Source organism: Salvelinus namaycush, chromosome 20 (genome assembly GCF_016432855.1).
Source record: "Salvelinus namaycush isolate Seneca chromosome 20, SaNama_1.0, whole genome shotgun sequence".
In the NCBI taxonomy this organism is placed as follows: Eukaryota; Metazoa; Chordata; class Actinopteri; order Salmoniformes; family Salmonidae; genus Salvelinus; species Salvelinus namaycush.
The window spans coordinates 34,983,841-35,007,632 of NC_052326.1; the positions used below are offsets into that span (position 1 = coordinate 34,983,841).

Consider the following 23,792-nt stretch of genomic DNA (forward strand, 5'->3'; position numbering starts at 1 on the left):
TCTTAGAAAACAAGGTGCTATCTAGAACCATAACATGGTTATTCGGCTGTCCGCATAGGAGAACCCTTTGAAGAACCCATTTTGGTTCAGTGTACACCCCCTTTGATTCAAGGTAGAACCCCTTTGGTTTGAGGTAGAACACTTTTGGGTTCCATAAAGAACCCTTTACACAGAAGAGAGACCGAAGAACCCTTTTGGAACCCTTTTTTCTAAGAGTGTAGGAGGGACTATTCTCTCCCCCTTCTCTCTCTCTCTCCCCCTTCTCTCGCTCTCTCTCTCTGTTTGGTAGGGGGGATAAGCTTTTCACAAACTCTGTGTCCTGTTCTCTCTTTGTTTCACTCTCTCTCTTTCTTCTCCTCTCCACAAAGTTTACTATTCCCATGGAGACCCTGTAAAGAATTTAAATTAGGAGAACTCACCCTCCTCTCACTACTCTCACTATGAATAGAACTACAGAGGGAGAGAGAGGGGTGGAGGGATGTAGAGAAGGGGACACAGTTGAAAAAGGGCTTACTAGAAGGAGAGAAAATGAATTTTGCGTGGACTTGAAGAGAAGAGAGGAAGCGAGAGATAGTTCAGGACAGAATAAAGATGGGAGGGGGATTGGTGCATACGAAAGAGTGGGTCGAGAGTGAAAAGGAGAAAAGAGTTGGGGGAGAGAGAGAGGGTTGGATGGACAGAAAGACAGACTGAGGGAGAGGTAGGGAGAGAAAAAGTGAGAGAGAGAGAACAAAGAGAAGTGGGGCTTTGTCAACACGCACCCATTTAATTCTTCCTCTCCCTCCGCTTTTCTTTTTTTCTATCCCACTCCCTGCAGCCCTATTCATGCTGACCTCCTCCCTCCCCTCTTCGCTCTCCTAAGAAAGTTAGCACAAACTCTCCTCTAATAGAGAAACTGTGAAACTACTCCACGTTTTGCCAGTGAGAGACATTATCAGTTGTACCAACGCTAACACACGCACACACAGCATGACTGCATTGCTATTTTCATTACCTATCGGCGAAGTGTAATGAAACTTAACACAGGGTGAAATGTGAGTGGAGGAAAGCTCTAGACTCAGTTTGATTTCTAACCTTTGAGATCATCTGATAGTGTCTTAATGAAAGCAGTGCATATAAAAAATATATTTAGTTTATTTAAATCTGACAACAAAGTTCACACAAGCTGTGCGTGTGTGCATCTGTCTCTCTGACTGTGAGAGAGGACGTGGGAGAAAGATTTTGTGTGTGAGTGTATGTATCTGGGTGTGTGTCCCTGCGTGTGACCATGAAATATGGAAAAGGTCATGGTTGGAGACCCGTTAGTCCAAGTGAGTCTCTCTCTCTCTCTTCCACACACACATAATCCCCCAGTCCACCCTCTGTCCTTCATTCAGTTTTATCTCCCTCCTCTCCCTTCACCCTTACGGTCCTTTAAACCCAATGACAGAGCAAAGTCGGGACAGGGACAGCAAGTGGACAGCTGCAGCACCAGAGACATGTTATGGGGCCCTGTGTGGCTCAGTTGGTAGAGCATGGCGCTTGCAACGCCAGGGTTGTGGGTTCGATTCCCACGGGGGGCCAGTACAAAAAAAAGTATGAATGTATGTACTTGTAAGTCGCTCTGGATAAGAGCGTCTGCTAAATGACTTAAATGTAAATGTTATCATAAGCGGTGTGTTACATGTTCAAGTAGGCCCCTGTTAGCATTAGGCTAACGCGTGTGGGTGTGAACACAAAACAGTCACCTTTAGCCCTATTATTGAGCTGTGAGGATGGCTAATGGTGAATTATACAAATTTACTAGCTAGCTAACATCTTGAAGCGTATAACTGTGGGTAAGCTTTATTGCCGTAGGTATCAATAACAAAAGTGTTAGGCCAACTGTTACAGAGTTACGAGGATATGCGACAAGCTAGCTTTGTGTCTGAGAGGAAAGTTAGCCTCCAGGCCAAAGTCAAAAGGTAAACCACCTGTTGTCCACTGTGTCCAGAGCAGTTTAATACTATCTGGCTGAACTATAGTGTCTAGTATTTACCTCAGCACAGTTCACACTCACTGCCCAGCAGGGAGAGCATGCCCCTTACAGCATGGCACATAACATTCTCATTAGGTTACATTGACAAGGAACTTTTCAGGAACGTTCTGAGGACATTTTCAGTCACACTCTCACCTCAAAAACCTTACTCATTCCTCTCTGTTTCACTCTTCCCTAGCTCTCTTTCCTTCCCTCTCTCTCATCCCTCTCTCCACCCATCTCTCCAAACAAGCCAGCAGACAAAGAGTCCAGTGAAGCCCTCTAATTGCAAACTCACATGGCTGACTGGAGCCCAACATATCCGTCTGTCCTGTCCACCCCTCTATCTCCACACCTCCCCTCCCCCATCTCTCTCATCCATTTTGAAGGACGAAATTAGGCCTATAGTTTGCTGACTCTTCAAAGTGAAGCTGGTGCTGTGGTATTATTGCACTGTACTTTGAGGTAGAGTGCTATCCGATGGTTTCCCAGTACTGTTTGGGAGGACAGGTCTGGGAATGAGATAGTGGGAACGCCAGGACAGTGTGCCCGGGAACACAGCGGACTTCTGGCCAGGCAAGGCAGGGGTGTAAAATGAGATGCGTCTCTGTGGGATTCTGACCTGCTTCCCAGATAAACATGGTCGCCCGTGAGCGCTGGGATCGGCTCGGTTGAGCAACCCGTGTACAGTTACATCCGGTTGGTCAATCACATCAAAGAAAAAGGGGCTTATGTTTTGCACTAGACTGACATTGACCTAATTTGGAAGTGCACAGACAACAATGGTAAGAAATGAACAGTTCTGTTGAGAGTGCCAGAGTGCCAGATTTGACGAGACTGTCCATTCTTAAATCAAGTGACAAACTCCCTCCAAAACACGCTGCTGTACAAATCAAATGCTGGAAGCGCAATGTGGAAATCTGCAAAGATTTTATTTGGCCCAAGCATCCCCTATGTAGAGATACTTGACAGGATCCTCCACCAGAACTCCTTTTCCTCTACGCTCTTTCTCTCAGTCTCTTCCATCCTTTAGTTTATTGCTCTCTCTCCCGCCTCAAAGTGACATCATTAAGCCCCTTCTAAGGGGATGGTGATTCTGTCTTTCTAGAAGGTTTTCTGTCCACTCAAAACAGTCAGGACACACTCTTTTAAGTTGGTGAGTGTGAGACATAAGCCTCACACACAGACATACTGCTAAATTACCAAGGGACATTGGCTAAAGCAGGTCACCAAGGCAACAGACTGAGACAGGTGCAGGGGGTAAGAGTGTGTTTTGGGATGGGCTGTGTGTGTGTTTATGATAGTGTGTGTGTGTGTGTGGGGGGGGGGGGGGTCTCGTGGCAAGAGCAGCTGTTGCATTAGATTAGTTCAGAATTAGAGACCCTTCTCCTCCTCCTCCCCACTGTCCTCCCTCCCTAACTACACCTCTCTCTCGCTCAAACCTCTTCACTCGTTCTCCCCCTAACACCTCTCCACCTCTTCACTCGTTCTCCCCCTAACACCTCCCACCTCTTCACTCATTCTCTCCCTAACACCTCCCTACCTCTTCACTCATTCTCCCCCTAACACCTCTCCACCTCTTCACTTGTTCTCCCCCTAACACCTCCCACCTCTTCACTCGTTCTCTCCCTAACACCTCCCTACCTCTTCACTCGTTCTCTCCCTAACACCTCCCTACCTCTTCACTCGTTCTCCCCCTAACACCTATCCACCTCTTCACTCGTTCTCCCCTCTCTTCACTCGTTCTCTCCCTAACACCTCCCTACCTCTTCATTCGTTCTCCCCCTAACACATTCCTACCTCTTCACTCGTTCTCTCCCTAACACCTCTCCACTCGTTCTCTCCCTAACACCTCTCCACCTCTTCCTTCCCACTGATTCAAGACTGTTTGTCAACTTTCTTTACATCTGTTCCACTTGTCATCCCTTTATGACACTTGTTCTTCAGCCTATTTGGAACTTCGCATACATTTGAGTGAGAGTTGGGTATTCTCATACATGTCTGTGTTCCTCTTCTCTCCTGCAGCTTGAAAACACTTCCCTTCTGAGTACCCCAACCTCTCTCCAGGGGGTGCCCCTCTTTCTCCCCCTTCCCTCTTTCTCTCTCTCTATCCACTCCTCTGTCATCCCAGCATGAGTTTGCCTTTCACTGCATCTCATTCAAATAGGCTTAACTGGCTTGAAGAAAAATTGAACAGCCGAAGCAACTCAAACAACAGTAACGGGAGAAAAATGGAAGACAGAAGTGCTAATATCTATCAGAATGCCTTTTGACAGTAAATATCAAACATAATGTTGTTGTGTTTCCTCTTTTGAGATCCCTTTCTCCCTCTCTCCCTCTTCTCCTTCCTCCCTTTCAACTGTTCTCTGAAATTAGCCACGCTTACCCTGTCTCTAACCCAAATGTGGAATAAGAGAAAAAGAGAGAGAAAAGAGAGAAACAGGGAGACAAATAGACTGAGAAAACATGAGATATAGAGTGATGGGGGGAGAACTGGAGAACTACTACTGATTCAATATATACATGTAGTACAGGGATGGGCAACTGATGGGGTGGGGACCACCAAAAAATGTGGTACAGCTAATTTCCTGCCATTCTAAACATTTTGCCATAGGGTGGAAAGAAGTGTTTGCAGTTTTTAATATGATATTTGAATGACACTGACTAACAAAATCAATGAGGGCCTGCCGGGCTCTAATTTGACCTTGATTACTTCAAGTTTAAATAGCTGGCCAATCTAAAAAACTTTAGCTGACATGGGTTAATTGAGTGACTATCAGGGACTGACATAACAAGAGAAAACCCATTGATGGACAAACACATTTCGAAATTGCACCTTGGTCTACTATTCTACCTCACAACAGTAAGTTGAGTTCCCCAAAAAATCAACATTTTATCTGAGGGCCTTCAAATGGTGGCCTGTCTGCATGCGGCCCGCCAGTTCCCGATCGCTGATCATGTCAACAAACGTACCTTAAGACAGTGTGTCACATTTACCTTTCCAAACTGGTCAAAGTACTGCTTGACGTCTTCGATGGTTGTGTTCACAGAGAGACCTCCCACAAATATCTTTTTTGTCCTGGTCACCAGCTGACAACACAGGGGAAGAGGACACACAATCATTAACACACAGCAAATTGAAAAGGTAGATGTTTCAGATAATAAAGCTCTAAGATGTTAAGCAGGAAAAAAATATCTAGGGCGGGGGTTGCCAGGCACTCGGAACAGCATAGTACAGTAATAACACAATTAATTTGACCCAGTGTGTGACTGTGTGTATGAGTGTGTATGTGTGCATGAGTCTTTAGGCTGGTAGAGCCACCCCGTTTCTTATGTATCGGGGTCATATACAGGTCGGATGAGGTTGGGGGTAAGGGAGGACGGAGGATTGCTTTCCCCTTCATCACGTGAACGGAATATAGGAACATAATCTGGTGCGTTAGGCAGGCCTCCCCTGATGGTACATGGCGGCTGTGACGTCACCTTGGCGTCTAGGAGTTAACCCTGTCAGGGATGAGAACTCACCTTGGGCTGGGCTCTACGAGGAAACGCCACCTTGGGATCAATCTGGAAAGAGAGGGAGATAGAGAGAGCAAGGGAGAGACGATGTGTTAGAAACAGATGGAGAAAAACATTTAGAGACCATACTGGTAATGGTGACTCAAAGTTCAAGACAATGGTCCACAAACTTGAATGATACAAACGTTATGATACAAAGCTTTTCTGGTATTTGAAAGGTATTACATTCCATTTCTATGACAATCCCCAACCTGTGATACACTGGAATTATATGACTTTATCCAATGTAGTGGCAGACAGCATACCAACAGCCTGGTCCCAGATCTGCTTGTTCTGTCTGGCAAACTCCTATGGTCACGCCATATGAGTTGGCAAGACAGCAAGAACAGATCTAGGACCAGGCTAGCATACCACAGTATAATACTCTACAATAGCAAAACAACACTTTAAATTCACACAGTATATCAATGAATAGACTCATGTTGACAGTGAGTACTTGTGGAAAACACTGTTTGAACCGAGAAAAAAGCTTCTGTGCAAATCAGAGCATTGTATGCCGTGGAGGATTTGCATAAAGGCTCAGGTTTTCAAGTCAAATCAGGGGCCGCGGTCGTGTGAGGCTCTGTTGGTATGAGCATTGGTCTAGGAATGGCAGGGTTATGGGTTCCATTCATGCTGGGGTTACATACTACTAAAATCTACACTGACTGTACAAAACATTAGGAAAGTGCTTTTGAACAGGGTATGGTAGTAGATGCCAGGTGCAACGGTTTGAGTGTGTCAAGAACTGCAACTCTGCTGGGTTTCTCACGCTCAACAGTTACCTGTGTGTATCATTAATGGTCGTCCACTCAAAGGACATCCAGCCAACTTGACACAACTGTGGGAAGCATTGGGAGTCAACATGGGCCAGCAATCCTTGTGGAACGCTTTCGACACATTGTAGCGTCCATGCCCGACGAATTGAGACTGTTCTGGGGCCAAAAGGGGTGCAACTCAATATTAGGAAGGTGTTCTTAATGTTTTGTACACTCAGTGTATGTACTCACTCTACTTTAAGTCACTCTGGATAAAAGCATCTGCTAAATGACACATTAATGGCTGATGTTTGAGTGAGACAGAGGGCTCCTCCTCACCCCATGGTGTAGGATGGAGAGGAGGGGAGGACTGTCATCTCCGGCTGCCTTCAAAGTGACAGAGGGTACTGTTGACGACGGAAGGGGACTACATAGCATGACTACGTTGGCAGGTGTGGCACAACAGCTCTTGTCGAGTGTTGAGCATCTGGAACTTTTCAAATTGTGCTTCTCATTTACTCCGTATGCCAGGAAGAAACCATGAATTCTACTGATGATCTCACACTTGTCGCTCGATACATATGCCTAATGACACTTGACTGAATTGGCCCTTGTGGCAGAGTGATCACACCATGATACAAACAATAATTTTGGGGGTCAAACAAGAGCCTGATCATCCCAATAGTTTAGTGCCATTTTATTTCAAAACATTCCTATCAAGCATGTTCATGTTCCCTCTAGTGCTCATGAATCAGTAAAACAAAGCATGTTTGTCATAAAGATAGAAAAACGCAACAAAGAGGAAAGGACCGACACCCCAAACTAAGTATTGGACCTAAAGTATTGACTACTAGAGTTGTGCTATAAGCTACATAGGCCACATCTTGCCATGCTGTTTAGTATCATTACATTATAAAGACATGACAGGGTACAGATCTACAGCACCTAGAATGAAGCAGAAAGCAGGTATATATAGGTATCGATAGTACAGTGAATGTGGGCCTACATGGTCGCTATAGGAAACTATTTTAGTTTAGCCCAAATCGGTCTATTCCACAAACCAGGAGCAATTTCCCAACTAACATCCATAAATATTCAGAAACATGCCCTTGATCGCAAATAACAACTTAAAATGGCAATGGTATAACTGACTTAATAACATATTCTACGTTATAAAGCAGAGAATGATAGTAATAAAGTTATAACTGAGCTTATAAATGTTAGCCGGCCAACTTCTTGATTTGTGACATACATCCCAGGTGGATACTAGAGAGCAGAGAAGGATCCCATCAAGCCAGAGCCTATTGGTTGAGTGCTTTATGTTAAAGGATTACAAATCAAATCAAATTTTATTTGTCACATGCGCCAAATACAACAGGTGTAGACCTTACAATGAAATGCTTACTCACAGCCCTTAACCAACAATGCATTTTTAAGGAAAATACCCCAAAAATTAAGAAATAAAGTAATAAATAATTAATACTTTGAGACTATGGCAACGAGGCCCTTTATCTACTTCCCCAGAGTTAGATTAATTTATGGATACCCATTTCATTGTCTCTGTGTCCAGTATGAAGGAATGACTGGAAGTCTATCTGCTAGCATGATAGGAGTCTAGTCCCTTTAAGACTAGACTACATCCGATAGTCACTTCAAACTGCCAAACATACATACATAGTCATTTAGCAGACGCTCTTATCCAGAGCGACTTACAAGTACATACATTCATACTTTTTTTTGTACTGGCCCCCCGTGGGAATCGAACCCACAACCCTGGCGTTGCAAGCGCCATGCTCTACCAACTGAGCCACACGGGACCACATAAACCTATCCAGATATGTTTAAAACTGAAACAAACAAACAAAGTGAAGGCATTACAAATCATCATTAGCACCCGGTTGCCAACACATGTCGCGAAGGCAGAGAACAACATAAAAAGTTGTAGTCTTACAACATTCACATTATACTCTCACAGCACTACTGTTATTTTCACATTTTTATCTTATGTTTTTTTTTGGGGGGGGATCGGGATGGGGAAGAGATAGAATGAAAGCAAGAATGAACTGAATAAACAGTCAAAACTAGGGTGGCAGGTAGTCTATTGCTAGCCTAGTGGTTAAGGGATACTTTGGGATGTTGGCAAGAGGCCTGTTATCGACAGATGAACTCGTAGATACAATTTTTATGTCTTGAAAGAAGTTAGAGGTAGTTCGGCGAGCCAATGCTAACTAGCGTTAGCGCAATGATTGTAAGTCTATGGGTATGACTTCCAGTTATTGCGCTAACGCTAGTTAGCAACTTCCTTCAAACTACACACGGAGACAAAAGTTATCCCCGAGTTCATCAGACTCTGTGGATGTAGATAAATGTCCGTATTGCTTTAAGTATCCCTTTAAGAGCTTTGGGCAAGAAACCGAAACGTCGCAGGTTCAAATCCCCGAGCCGACTAGGTGAAAAATCTGTGCCCTTGAGCAAGGCACTTTACCCTAATTGCTCTTGTAAGTCGCTCTGGATAAGAGTGTCTGCTAAACTAAAATGTAAATGTAAACCGAAGGGGAGGGTGAAAAGGAAGGAAAGAGAAAGGGAGATAGGCCTAGATCGAGGAAGAGATGAAAAGATGTGAGAAAAGGGGAAAGAGAAAGCGTGGCCATTCATTTTAAAACAAAATCTCCCCAGTTTGTGTGCAGGGAGTCCTGGCCCAGAAGGCAGCCCTTCTGATTTCATTAATTAACAGGACAAAGGGAGGAAAAAACAGATGGGCCCACAGAGGAACAGGGGATGGGCCCACAGAGGAACAGGGGATGGGCCCACAGAGGAACAGGGGATGGGCCCACAGAGGAACAGGGGATGGGCCCACAGAGGAACAGGGGATGGGCCCACAGAGGAACAGGGGACACCCCACACACTCATTGTGCGGTTAAACACCTAAAACACGCACACCCACACCCACACAATATGCTCCACCAAATCACTGCTTTTTCTAACACTCTCATTCACAAAATGTTTGCGAGGAAAACACACACAAATAGTTAACGAAAATGTGCTATCCTATCATCTCATAATTCAAGACATTATAAAATCTGTTTAGAAACAGCCATAACAAGACGTTTGGAAGGTGGCTAGGCTATTGTACCACTCGGTGGACAGCGATTGGATTTGGGTCTGGGCTATCGGAGTCAATCTGCACAGCTGAACAATGGCAGAGTAATTAGTTAGGGAAGAAGTCCCCCTACCCCTAAGACCCAGCTAGGACAACCTGTGTGTGTGTGTATGTATGTGTGTGTGTGTGTGTGTGTGTGTGTGTGTGTGTGTGTGTGTGTGTGTGTGTGTGTGTGTGTGTGTGTGTGTGTGTGTGTGTGTGTGTGTGTGTGTGTGTGTGTGTGTGTGTGTGTGTGTGTGTGTTTTCATGTGTGTGTGTGACTTGATCAATTGCTTCAGGAGGGAAGATACACACTCAGGGATGATGCTATACTTCAGAAGAACCACTTTGTTTCCTTCAATCCGATTAGGTTCCTTTCAGATCCATACTAATTACAGACCAGGGCCTCCTTGTCTCTCTCTTCCTTTCCATCTTCTCCTCCATCCCCTTCTCGTCTCCTCTGCCCGTCACCACCAGAGAGCTAATCTCCACAGAGCCATGACCTGCGACATTGCTAACAGCTAATGTTAATGCTAACCTAGTTCTCACCCCATATTTAGAATTTTTAGGTCTCACCCCATATGGAGACCAATCACCCATCAGTAAACAGACACACAGCCAAATCCAATGATCAGATTTGCAAGCATAGCAGATTTTGTCATCATGCTAAATCTCTTTGCTTGCTCTGAGTCCGGTAATGAGTTATACCCTTGTGACAAAAACATTTAATAGCCTTTTCTTGGTGAGGCATCTCAGCATTGCTAGCTAACTTTAACCAGGCCTGTGGAATTTTTTAAAATTGAACTTGGCAAGTCAGTTAAGAACAAATTCTTATTTACAATGACGGCCTACACCGGCCAAACCCGGACAACACTGGACCAATTGTGCGCCACCTTATGGGACTCGCAAGCACGACCGGTTGTGATACAGCCTGGATTCGAACCAGGGTGTCTGTAGTGACACCTCTAGCACTGAGATGCAGTGCCTTAGACTGCTGCGTCACTCGGGAGCAGCGGTCATCACTAAACTGCTCTAGAATTACTAACATCAGTAGACTGTCCATTCATGTATGTATTAGAATCAGTAAATACATGTATGTATAAAGCATTGTTAGTAATCGGGCCAGTAATCTGCCTAAATGATAATCAACATAATTGTGTATTAATCTAATGCAATGGTAAACTACATGTAATAGTAACGTTTATGGGCAGTTTATGACCAAATCAAATCAAACTTTATTTGTCACATGCACCGAATACAACAAGTGTAGGCAGACCTTACTGTGAAATACTTACTTACAAGCCCTTAACCAGACCTTCAAATATGATATTAAAGTGTAACCAAAGTCATTTCTCTTTCTCACACTCTTCATGAGGTATATTTAACGCAGCAGGATTAACATACCTAATAAACTGATTGGTTTACTTAGCTGTGTTGTGCTAGAACATCAACAAAAAATTGTGTGGGCTTGGAATTTGACTACGTGCTTTGGAAATCCATGCAATCCAAACTTACTTTGTACTAGTGACAACGATTTGATGTGCTAAAGTCTATTAGTAATAGACTATATTTGTTTTGCATAGTCAAAATGGGACCAGGGTCGTGTTCATTAGGCATCAACTGGAAGAAAAAAGACAGGACTACCCAGACTAGTCCAATAAGAAAGACTAATTTCCATTTTCCGGTACAAAATGTTTTCCCATTAGGTGCACTAATAAAAAACGACCCTGGATAGTCCTACTGCAGACCAGGAAACAACACAGGTCCTCTTTTCTATGCACTACATCACACTACTGCCCTGTGTCGAAGTCCTCTGAAGCAGCCAAACAAGTAGAACTCTGTCTTCATGTCAAAACATCAACAATATGCATCGCTCATAAAAACTTATTCAATTGGTCAATAGTGTCATTGTCAATAACAACATGAAAGTCGTCTAGATGTTGGCTTCTGAGGGCCGAGGCCTAACTTGAGATATGGGCGAATAACTCAAATTTTCATGCAAAACTACCCTTGACATCTCTGCATGATGTAGCCCTTTCCTGCAGTCAGTGACCAAAAGCGCCCTCTTTGGCCTCATGGGTGGAATGCAAACTCAAAATTGAATCAATTTCAACTCTATACCTGACATGGTACATACAGGTGGCTTCTTTTTTTTAAGCACATAACCATGTTTGTAAGGTGTAGGTATCCGCCTTTCCCTTTCCTTTATATGATTAGACTGTGCTATGTTTTTTTTCTGAATATTACAATTAGTAACACAGACTTTCCTAATCACGTAGTTGGCAAAAATACATCACATCTCTTCTATTTGTCCCCACCTCTTTGGTTTTATAGTGTCATGCGTATTGTCACTGCTTTTCAAAGTGCTTAAACTTGCCCCCATTCCTACTACCAAACCCCTCTCATTCACCTTGGCCTTTCTCTCACTTTCTCTCTGTTACTTTCTCACCCTCCATGGGGTTAGCATAGGAAAAAAACACTCAAAGCGTGGAACATTCTTCCTAATTCCAGAAAGGAATTTCACTCTCCTTCTCATCTCATCTCATGCTGGTCAAACAATAGCCATCCACAAGGGAGAGAGGGAAAAACGGTTTGGAGGGAGAGAGGGGGGGAGTGTTCGAGAGGTAAAAGTGCACAAGGAAAGTAGAAGAGATGGTACAAAAAGAGGACAGGCTGAAATAGGTGAATAGATAGGCAGAGAGAAGGTGAGGGGCATTGAGAAGTTGAAAAATATGGACGAGTCAGATAGAGAGAGAAAGCACGAGAGAGAGAAATGTTTGATGTAGATTGTAAAATTATGAGGAAAAAACTTAGAACACTATCCAACCAAAAGCACTGAGACCCAAATAATGGTGAATTATGCCTTCGTTACTGTGAGACTTTAAAACTCTATAAACGTACACTCAGAACCAAAAAAGCACAGTACAACAGCAAGCAGCTGACACTAATTGAAGAGTCCATAAACACAAACATCCTCTGGCAAAATTGGAAAAAACTTAAAAAATCGAAACAAGAGGAATTAGCGATACAAAATGGTGACATATGGACAAGCCATTTTAAAACACTCTACAACACCGTTCAAATTGACACAAACGCAGAACAATGCCAAATTCACGAGAAGTTGAATGGTTTAGAAAAAGCTATAAAGGACAATCAAAATCCATTGGACTCCCCAATTACTGACCAGGAGCTCTATAAGAAACTTCAGGCCCTCAAATTTAAAAAAGCATGTTGACCTGATGGCATCCTAAATGAGATGCTCAAACTCACTAGTGCAAAATGTCAATTGGCTATATTAAAACGGTTTAATTTGATTCTGAGTGTAGGTTACTTCCCTGACATCTGGAATCAAGGACTCATAACCCCAATCTTTAAGAACGGAGACAATTTGACCCTAACAATTACAGAGGCATTTGTGTGAACAGTAACCTGGGGAAGGTTTTCTGTAGTATTATAAATGTAAGAGTTCTAAACTTGCTAAATAAGCACAATGTCTTGAGTAAAAGCCAAATTGGATTTATAGCAAAACATCGCACGACTGATCATATTTACACTCTACACACCCTGATAGATAAACATGTCCACCAAAATAATACCAAAATATATCCTTGCTATATCTACTTCCAAAAAGCATTTGATTCTATTTGTCATACAGGACTGTTCTACAAAGTTATTGAAAGTGGTGTAGAGGGTAAAACATATGACATAATTAAATCAATGTTTACTGGCAATACGTGCAGCATTAAAATTGGCAAGAAAATAACAGAATTCTTTAACCAGGGACGGGGCCTTCGCCAGGGTTGCAATCTGAGCCTTGCACTCTTCAATATTTACATCAACGAATTGGCCACTATTCTAGAAAAATCCTCTACCCCTGGTGTTAGTCTCCACAAATCAGAGGTTAAATCCCAACTCTTCGCAGATGACCTATGCCTGCTGTCACCCACAGCACATGGTCTACAGCAGAGCGTGGACCTGCTAGAGTAGTACTGCCAGACCTAGGCCCTGGCAGTAAACCCCAAAAATACAAAAATAATGATTTTCCAGAGAAGATACAGATCTCAGGGAATTAGACCAAAGTCCTCAATTGGTACAAAATATAGAGTACTGCACACACTACAATTACTTAGGTTTAAAAATAATCTCAACTGGACACCTTTATGAGGCAGTGAATGAACTGAGAGAGAAAGCATCCAGGGCATTCTACGCCATTAAAAAACAAATTCAAATTGAAATACCTATTAAAATTTGGCTAAAACTAATTGAATGTGTCATTGAACCAATTGCACATTATGGCAGTGAGGTGCAAAACAAGATTTCATCAAATGGGACAAACACCCCATTGAAATCATGCATGCAGAGTTCTGTAAGATTCTCCTACATGTCCAGAAGAAAACTACAAACAATGCATGCAGGGCAGATTTAGGCCAATATCCACTAATAATAAAAACTCAAAAAAGAGCAATTAAGTTTTGGAAACATCTAAAATACAGTGAACCCCTCTCATATCATTACCAAGCTCTGCAATGCCAAGAGCCGAGCAAAGAAAAGAGTCCACTCATTCAGCTGGTCCTGAGGCTGAGTTCACAAACCTGTTCTACTAACACACTGAAGCCTCAGGACCAGAACATCCAATCAATCAGAATAAACCAAATTACAACATAGTCAAAACAAAACTACATTGCTTATTGGGAAACACAAGCACAAAGCAAAATGCAGTGCTATCTGGCCCTAAATCGACAGTACACTGTGGCTAACTCTTTGACCATGGCTACTGATCAAAACCTTAGAAAAACCTTGACAAAGTACAGGCTCAGTGAGCCTTGTCATTGAAAAGGGTAGACACAGGAAAACCTGGATCCCTGTAAAGGAAAGGCTGTGCAACCACTGCACAACAGCAGAACCTGAGACAGAGCTGCATTTCCTGACAAAATGTCAAAAATATAAAACAATTTGAGTGTCATTTCCCCAAATTTGAAACCTTTATTCAAGGTTTCAAAGACCTCTCTGATGAGAGTAGGCTACCCGTCCTGTTGGGGGAGGACGCAGAGAGCTGTGGGTTGGCAGCGCACTACATTGCTGCCTGCCATAAGATGAGGGACAGTATCTGACAGACCAATCAACCACATATCCTCTACTGTATGCTTATTGTTATTGTTCAATGTATGGTTATTTTGACCCTTGGTTATTGTTGTTACTGTAGTACCGTTGACAATTTTGATTCTTATTATTTATTCTTATATTCTTATATTTACAATTCTCATATTGTAAATATCCAAAGCAAGCTTTGGCAATATGTACATTGTTACATCATGCCAATAAAGCAAATTGAATTGAATTGAGAGAGACAGAGTAAGTGAGACGGGAACACCAAAATTGAGTACCTTTTTTTCCAATTACACAGAGACACAATTTATCCATTGACGTACTGTATGTGAAATCAGCACACCAGACATTTTCAGCACACCGAAACATAACACGGTGAGCTGCACCAAAATATTGTTATAAATCAAAAATGGTGTCCCTGCCGTTCAACCCTCACCATGGCCACAACATTCTCCTTTCAGGGTGATATGTCCCAAACCCTGCTGTGATTTCAGAGGCTTGGCCTCCTCCTACCTATGGCCTAGCATTAGCATCACAGACGCCCCTCTCATTCTCAAACATTATGCGCTGCGTCATCCAGACACGGTAACTCAATGATTGACCATCACACTTTTACACACACACATCGACACAGTAGAGCCCGGGGTCGTCAAATGTCACCAAGCTCATCAGATATTCAAAGATCAGATTGAGAAACACGCACACACACACACACACACACTTCTGACAATACAAGGCCTACTGTCACTAGGATTCACAGAGATATCGCCATGACACCCAACCCACACATCTGCTCCTGATTTCAAACCATTTCTGAAGTGTAAAATACCTAGTCTGGGTACCTGTCTCTGTAACAATCGACTCTTTGTGTCATATGCCACAGATATGTACAAGGAGTGGAATGTAATAGCTGAACAGAGACGGCAACCAGGCTATAAAATACCAACAGGGTTACACAAAAAACATTACCACCTCGATCAAGTAAACAACAAGATATAAATGGTGTGATCTATTTATAGGATAGTTAACGTAATAGTATTTTTATCTGTCTTGAACAGGTGATTCATTTGGAGTGGTGGTTGTATGAATACAACTCAAGGTCTTCACAAACATACTCTATCTCTACCATGTTATGACAATGTGCTTACTGTATACACAAAACCCACTAATTTTACTGTAATTACTGTAGAATCTATAGACTGTAGCTATAACACCAGTGCATTTGCTTTGCAAAAAAATTATCATAGGCATATTATCACATCATAAAGGGGTACCCTTCTTGAAGAGGTGAATTGTAACTGAAAAAAAACGTTTTAGTTTAGTCAAAGTTATGTAACTAAGGACCTGTAAAACAACATCCTATTGCCGTGTGGCTCAGTTGGTAGAGCATGGTGCTTCCAACGACAGGGTTGTGGGTTCAATTCCCATGTGGGGGGCAGTATAACAAAGCATGTACTCACTACTACTGTATGTTGCTCTGGATAAGAACATCTGCTAAATGACAAAAATGTAAATACATTTGAAGTTGGAAGTTTACATACACTTAGGTTGGAGTCATTAAAACTTGTTTTTCAACCACTCCACAATTTTCTTGTTAACAAACTATAGTTGGGCAAGTCGGTTCGGACATCTACTTTGTGCATGACACGAGTAATTTTCCAACAATTGTTTACAGACAGATTATTTCACTTATAATTCACTGTATCACAATTCCAGTGGGTCAGAAGTTTACATACACTAAGTTGACTGTGCCTTTAAACAGCTTGGAAAATTCCAGAAAATGTTGTCATAGAAGCTTCTGACAGGCTAATTGACATCATTTGACTCAATTGGAGGTGTACCTGTGGATGTATTTCAAGGCCTACCTTCAAACTCAGTGCCTCTTTGCTTGACATCATGGGAAAATCAAAAGAAATCAGCCAAGACCTCAGAAAAAAAAATGCAGACCTCCACAAGTATGGTTCATCCTTGGGAGCAATTTCCAAACGCCCTGAAGGTACCACGTTCATCTGTACAAACAATAGTACGCAAGTATAAACACCATGGGACCACACAGCCGTCATACTGCTCAGGAAGGAGACACGTTCGGTCTCCTAGAGATGAACGTACTTTGGTGCGAAAAGTGCAAATCAATCTCAGAACAACAGCAAAGGACCCTGTGAAGATGCTGGAGGAAACAGGTACAAACGTATCTATATCCGCAGTAAAACGAGTCCTATATCGACATAACCTGAAAGGCCGCTCAGCAAGGAAGAAGCCACTGCTCCAAAACCGCCATAAAAAAGCCAGACTACGGTTTGCAACTGCACATGGGGACAAAGATCGTACTTTTGGAGAAATGTCCTCTGGTCTGATGAAACAAAAATAGAACTGTTTGGCCATAATGACCATCGTTACGTTTGGAGGAAAAAAGGAGAGGCTTGCAAGCCGAAGAACCCCATCCCAACCGTGAAGCACTGGGGTGGCAGCATCATGTTGTGGGGGTGCTTTACTGCAGGAGGGATGGGTGCACTTCACAAAATAGATGGCATCATGAGGTAGGAAAATTAAGTGGATATGTTTAAGCAACATCTCAAGACATCAGTCAGAAAGCTTGCTCGCAAATGGGTCTTCCAAATGGACAATGACCCAAAGCATACTTCCAAAGTTGTGGAAAATGGCTTAAGGACAACATAGTCAAGGTATTGGTGTGGCCATCACAAAGCCCCGACCTCAACCTATAGAAAATTTGTGAAAGCGTGAGCGAGCAAGGAGGCCTACAAACCTGACTCAGTTACACCAGCTCTGTCAGGAGGAATGGGTCAAAATTCACCAAACTTATTGTGGGAAGGTTGTGGAAGGCTACCTGAAACGTTTGACCCAAGTTAAACAATTTAAAGGCAATGCTACCAAATACTAATCGAGTGTATGTAAACTTCTGACGTACTGGGAATGTGATGAAAGAAATAAAAGCTGAAATAAATCGTTCTCTCTATTATTCTGACATTTCACATTCTTAAAATAAAGTGGTGTTCCTGACTGACCTAAGACAGGGAATTTTTACTAGGATTAAATGTTAGGAATTGTGAAAAACTAAGTTGAAATGTATTTGGCTAAAGTGTATGTAAACTTCCGACGTCAACTGTATGTCTTTATGACATAGTGGCTATTGTCCTTTGGGTGGCAGCAGTACATGCTGCATTGATCATGAAGACAAAAGTCCCAATAGGCTGTGTAGTCACCATAATGTCCCCTGTGGATGTGAATGATTTCACCCAGGGCAACAGACCTGCTTCATGTAACCACACTTGCCTTCTATCCAACCTCTCTCTCACCCTCCAGGGCCAGGCAGTGTGTGTTTGTGGTAATAGTAGTGTGTGCACATGTGAGAGTATGTATCGAGGGGTGGAGGATGGAGAAACACCCACACATCCATTGCTGACAAAGCTGTATGCAACACAAAGTCACACAGACACATATTCACACCTTGTATAGTCATTCAAATATTGATATTAGCAGCAATCAATCTTTGTGTTTGCCATCAACAACAAAGTGTTTAGACACAAGCTTCGTCAACGGTTATGTTACTGTGTGTGGCATTACCAGTCGGCTTCAAACACTACAGTGATTTCCATAGAATTAGAATGAATAGAACTGACATTTCCATTCAAGTAAACCAGTGTTGTGTTCGAGACCACCTAAAGCTAGACTGATTCAAGACCAAGACCGGAGTGTCTAGGGAGATAAATCTAGCTAGCTAAGTCAGCCATTGGCTAGGCCATCAGAAGCTAGATAGAAGGCATCTGCCATTCAACTGTATTAGAGCAACATTTTGGAGTGACAGTGGAATCAACCAATCACATTTTGACTTGTGGTGGGACCGTTTTCCAAAAATGTATGGAAACTTCTGCCTTCTCAAAGGCCAACAGTTCACTGTGCAATAGCGAGCAGTAGTTTTCCCACTGTCTAGCTAGCTATCTTCTGTTGTAGGCTAGTTTGCAGCGACTGCAACAGGTGTTATCAAAGAGGATATTGTTGCTAATTTGCTAGCTTCTCCCTTTTCAAGAATTATTTTCAACAAGAAGTTAAGTTTCAACTGATCATCATTTGGTGAGTGGAACTGTGTTTTTATTGCAGCTCGCTTGCTCTTGTTAGCCATTTCTTTGAAAATAAGTGGGTATACTCAAATTTTGCTAATCATTTCCCAATCGGCCAGCCCAGTAATTTCCCAAACGGCCTGCCTGTGTGAAAAATCCTATGTTTTTTTTTAGTTTTCCAATATATTTTAAAGATTTCCACTCTCTAAATCACACTTTTTTAAAACAGAAAAACAAAAGAAATGTGATGTTCTAAGTCCACAACAACGCTTAAACCACATCAGGAGACCCTTTTCGACATCTGGGAAACATACAGATATATATTTTTTGGGGGGTGGGGGGGTATTGAGGAGTATTTATGTAATAATAATGTATTATTTTTCTGTTTTTGCTCAATCTTATTGGGTGGGCCAGGCTCCCCAGTGAGTGGGCCTGTGTCCACCCATGCCTACGCCCCTGATGCAAACAGGGAATGATGAGTGAATTGTGCATCACAAATAGCCTACTAACCAAGACTTCAGACCAACCTTTTTCAATACCTGGTTTGCATACCCATTGTTGCCTTAGTGAGCATTTACTGGTAGATATCATACGTTGAAACGTCTTTCCTACCCTACCGACTACCGATGTCATTCTTCTGTGAACTGCTCCATGCCAAAACCAGTTGAGCACTACACGCTCTTGTTGCCTGCAGATGATATTCTACTAAAACTAGGCTGTGTGCAGCACGCAGGTGAATATATTTGACGTGCTTTGTGATTGCGTAGGCTACTTTGTGCATGATTTATATATTGTACTACATCATTCATAAGTTGTATACCTCCACTATACTACTTTGATAAGCATCAGTGGGGAATAAGAAGTGAGTATATGCAATGCCCATTTTAAAAAAGTGGGTACACGGTGTATACCAGCGTATACACTCCACTACGCCACTGGCCCTTTGTGTTTTACAAAAAGTGCACTCTCCTACATGAGTGCGCTGGTATTACCGTTGCTGTCCTTTCAGCATCATGAACCTACCACACACTGAATGTCCAATAGGTCCGCCACTGAGCAAACATGTCTATACTAGATATAAAGACCGACGGTATTAATGTTTCAAGAAAGGAGTGTATATATTTGGCCTGGCAAAGTAGTTTTATGGGCTGACTGAATGAAAGCTGATAATGATGAGCTTTGTACTCCACTGGTCTCTGGAAGAAATTGCAAGTCCTCACTGTCCGAAACCGAGTCAAGGCCGAGTACAAATGTATTGGACACCGAGACAAGACTAAGACAAGACCGGTCTCGAGTACTACAACACTGAAGTCAACATACCCCAGGGGTTCCCAAACTGTTTTGGCCCGCGACCCCATTTTGATATTTAAAATAAATTGCGGCCCCACCATGTAAAAAGGTGATGTAATCAACAGCCAATGTTTAATTGGGGCTATGAAAAGAACATAATCATTATTGATGTTATTTCCCCCCAGTCCGATTTATTTCTTGGTCTTGTCCACTCTGTTCTAATGAGTCCTGTGGTGGCTTGTGGGCATTGTAGAGGGAAACAGAAGACATGTACGTGTTTCTGAGAGTCTTATCTTTCAGTGATCGGGGTCATAATATTTTGTCGCTTAAACCGTTCAAAACAGAGACACATTTGTAGGAAGAATACAGAAACCGCTGTTTATTACATGGGAATCTTGCAGTTACCGGAGGTTACTGAAGTAACCGTGGTTCTATGAACTAGGGGCCTGCGTTTCTCTTGCAACCCCATATTCAAATCAGGCAACCCCACATGGGGTAGCAGGCCCTAGTTTGGGAAATGCTGACATAGCCAATTATATGGAATTTTTCCTTTTATAAAGAATTCTATGAAGTTATCACAGGCAAGGGGTTATAGGGCGGCGCACAATTGGCCCAGCGTAGTACGGGTTAGGGTTTGGCTGGGGTAGGCCTTCATTGTAAATAAGAATTTGTTCTTAACTGACTTGCCTAGTTAACGAAATAAAAAATAATATAAAGGACTGAACTCAAGACCTAGTTGACAACAATAGACCGCTTCAAGTTTTTGTAGGCTTAACTTAATCTAAACAGTTCTCTGATTTTGGTTAAACGTAATTGAAGAGTTTTACGAACTCACAGTGAGTCACAACCCAATTTATGTTTCACAGCCCTAACATTGTTTTTGTCTAAAACGCTACTTTCTTTTTGGTGTGAGAGAGAGCTCAAGCCTCCTCCTCCCTGTCTCAGTCCCCAGGTAACCATGGCGATGAACAGCAAGAAAGAACCTTTCTTGTTGGCTGCCCTAAACCAGGATTTGGTTGTAGGGGAGGCTCCCATAGTATCTCCCAAACTTTTCTACCAGGGCCTACCTTTTCATTACATGGTATACAACATTATGGTATATATTATGTCATCCATATAAAATACATAGATGCATGTAGGCCTAATAATAAATGTACTGTTCTAAAATCAGATTAAATAAATATAAGGATGCCAGAATAAACTTACTGTTTTAGAATCCAGCTCATGTCTGTTTTGCGCCAAAACTTTATCCACACCAGCTTGGTCTATGTATGTGACAAACCCGAATCCCCTGAAGAAAAAAACAATGCCTTTGAATTATAACAGGCTGACACAACAAAACACAGCCTATCGCCCCGGCTATAAAGAAAATAAACCAATGAGCGCGCGCCTATGATAGAACGGTGAGGTGCGCACGCCTCCTTACCTTGATCTCTTCGTAACTGGATCTCGCATCACCATACACTCCTTCACCTCGCCGAATTTACAGAAGTATTCATTCAAACCCTCTGTAAAAAAAACAATATATGAAAGCATGGTCGAACAGCGTTCCAAAGACGAAATATTATTTAAATGTAGGCGATAATAGGGTATTTAAGACGACAGACAACGCAACTGAGCAAGACCACGTTGTTGTTTGTCGAAACGTCATTCATTGAAAGTAGGATAAGGGTAGTCTATTCAACTCATGGCTGTCTGGGTTGATAGCCCATGTTATAATATGTTGATACAACCATAGTTACTTCACAATTGTGATAACGTAGGGTATACAAATAAGCTGATTTGACTATAGACTATACTTTTAAAATCAACCAATAGGCAACACAGTTTACAAACAATTAGTTTTTGAAGAACACTGTATCCTATTGAATGAATGGCCTCAATGATGCTGTAATAAGCGAAACAACGCAATATCACAAACAAAAACACCCTCAAAGCTGCAAAAGGCACGACGTTCTCACCTGCTTCAATCAGATATCAAAAGAAAAAAACGTGTTCCATATGGTAACCAACCGCACAAATAACATTAAATAGTTTTAAACATTAAAATACTAGTCCTAATTTACAATGTTAATCCCATATCGTCTCGACTGTTTAAATCTGCAGTCCAAATCCTGCGCTGCCTACTGATCCTCGTTGAATGAAAGCTTTGATTTCTGCAGGATAGGCTATAAACTAAGAACAGTTTTTTTTTTTACAAACTTCCGAGAGCTTCACATAGCCCACTCAACAACGTTAAGAATTGTTCTACACATAGTATATACAACGGGTAATAACACTAGCCTAAATCAAAGCATTCTATTTGCATCCAGGGACTTTGAAAAGTCGCTCGCGGGACAGCTCACCTTGTGTTGTCTGCCAACTGAGACCCCCGATGAACATTTTGCTGAATGGGAGAGATAAAGGCGAGAGTAAGAACATATTACCGTAAAATAGACCTCAGACACTAAAACCAAACTGCAATTCATAGATTTATATACACAATAACTGAAATACAGTAAAGGGGGAAAATCGGCCATGTTGTGAAGACACGGGCCAGTAAAATGCTTACGAGAAAATACTGTAATCAAGTGCTCTCCAAATGGAAATAAAAAGTTGTTACAATAGTTATCTCCTCACTCAAAAGAAAAAAGAGAATAGGTATAGGGTCTTGTCCGGTTGAGCGGCACTGATACACGGTTGAGCGGACCACATTGGAGTGCACAGCACATCAGAACAAGCATGCCTGCCTGTCTTTTGTCTCCGCGCTCCGGTCGGCTCCACACAAACCAAACTCCACTATTATCTCTCATACATAGGGAGGAAGCAAGCAAGGCCAAGACGCTGGTGAGACGGCGCCGGAGATTTACCAAGGGTCGTGGGGGGAGTTGTCCACCGAGGACAGGCTGCTTTGGCTCCCTTCCGTATCCATTCCGTTCCTCTGTTCTCGACTATGAGGTGAGGAAAGGCAGTGAGTAACAGACTCAGTGTGGCGGAGGGGTGTGGGGGTGGTTTGTCTAGAGGAGGAGGAACGAGCGAGCGTGGCGCCCGCACACGCACGCTGATACACACACGCACACGGACACACATACACAAGCAGGCTCCGCCTCTCTCTCGCTTTTCCGTGCTCGCGATTCCCGCCACTCACCACACCGCCTTGTAGGCTTGGCGCTCTCTTGAAACGTTTCCCCGTGGAAGGATAATGATGTGCATAGTGGAAGTTTTGAGGAAGTCTATTCTATGCGAATAAATTATTAGTATACAGTATATGCCTAGCAAAATAAGGCCTCCAGCTTTTAAGTGAGTATAAAGTACATTCAGTGACTAAATCTGAGTGTAAGGGGATGTAGTGGAACGTGGAAGGCGTCTTCTAATGCATCTGAGAGAGGATGGAGTGGCGTCAAGACACTTCTATGGATTTGATATGGGGTACACCAGGGATTCATGACAACTACACTACGCCTTGCAGACACAGATACATGTTTTTTACACTATCACGTTGACCCTAACCATACTGTTGATTTACTATTTTTACACTGCTGACACAGATATTTTATTTCACCGTTCCAGCAATTTATGGATGCATAACCAGGACAGCACAGTACAGCTTTTATTGGCCCAGCTCAGTACACCCCCTTAGACCTCCTCCTTGCAGAGACCCATCCAGGTTGTGCCACCAATCTGACCGACTGGGTTCAAACCATCAACCTGTGTCTCTTGCACACAACAAAACTGTGTTAACCTGCTGAGCTAAAGCCTATAGTAGGCATTCTCTCTGGGAACTGCTCTGCTCCGGGGTGCCAGAGGCCTGATATGTAAGCTACACAGTACCCTGCCTCTGCTCATTTTGAACAGTTTTAACTGTACTGTACATGCCTGTTCTTAGTCAC

The 23,792-nt window shown here is 42.6% G+C and overlaps 1 protein-coding gene across 6 annotated transcripts in view; it reads right to left on the reverse strand.

The window, feature by feature from the left end:
• LOC120064596 (RNA-binding protein Musashi homolog 1-like) overlaps positions 1 to 22,834 on the reverse strand; it is a 37,016-nt gene extending 14,182 nt beyond the window's left edge. For all 6 annotated transcript variants that reach the window (XM_039015199.1, XM_039015198.1, XM_039015197.1 and 3 more), the window contains exons 1-6: positions 22,773 to 22,834; positions 22,269 to 22,309; positions 21,350 to 21,431; positions 21,130 to 21,214; positions 5,522 to 5,563; positions 4,994 to 5,086 (exon numbers count right to left, since the gene is read on the reverse strand). In XM_039015199.1, the coding sequence (XP_038871127.1) occupies positions 4,994 to 5,086; positions 5,522 to 5,563; positions 21,130 to 21,214; positions 21,350 to 21,431; positions 22,269 to 22,309; positions 22,773 to 22,834 (405 nt within the window). The remainder of the gene's footprint in view (positions 1 to 4,993; positions 5,087 to 5,521; positions 5,564 to 21,129; positions 21,215 to 21,349; positions 21,432 to 22,268; positions 22,310 to 22,772) is intronic.
• Between the last annotated feature and the right edge of the window lie 958 nt (positions 22,835 to 23,792).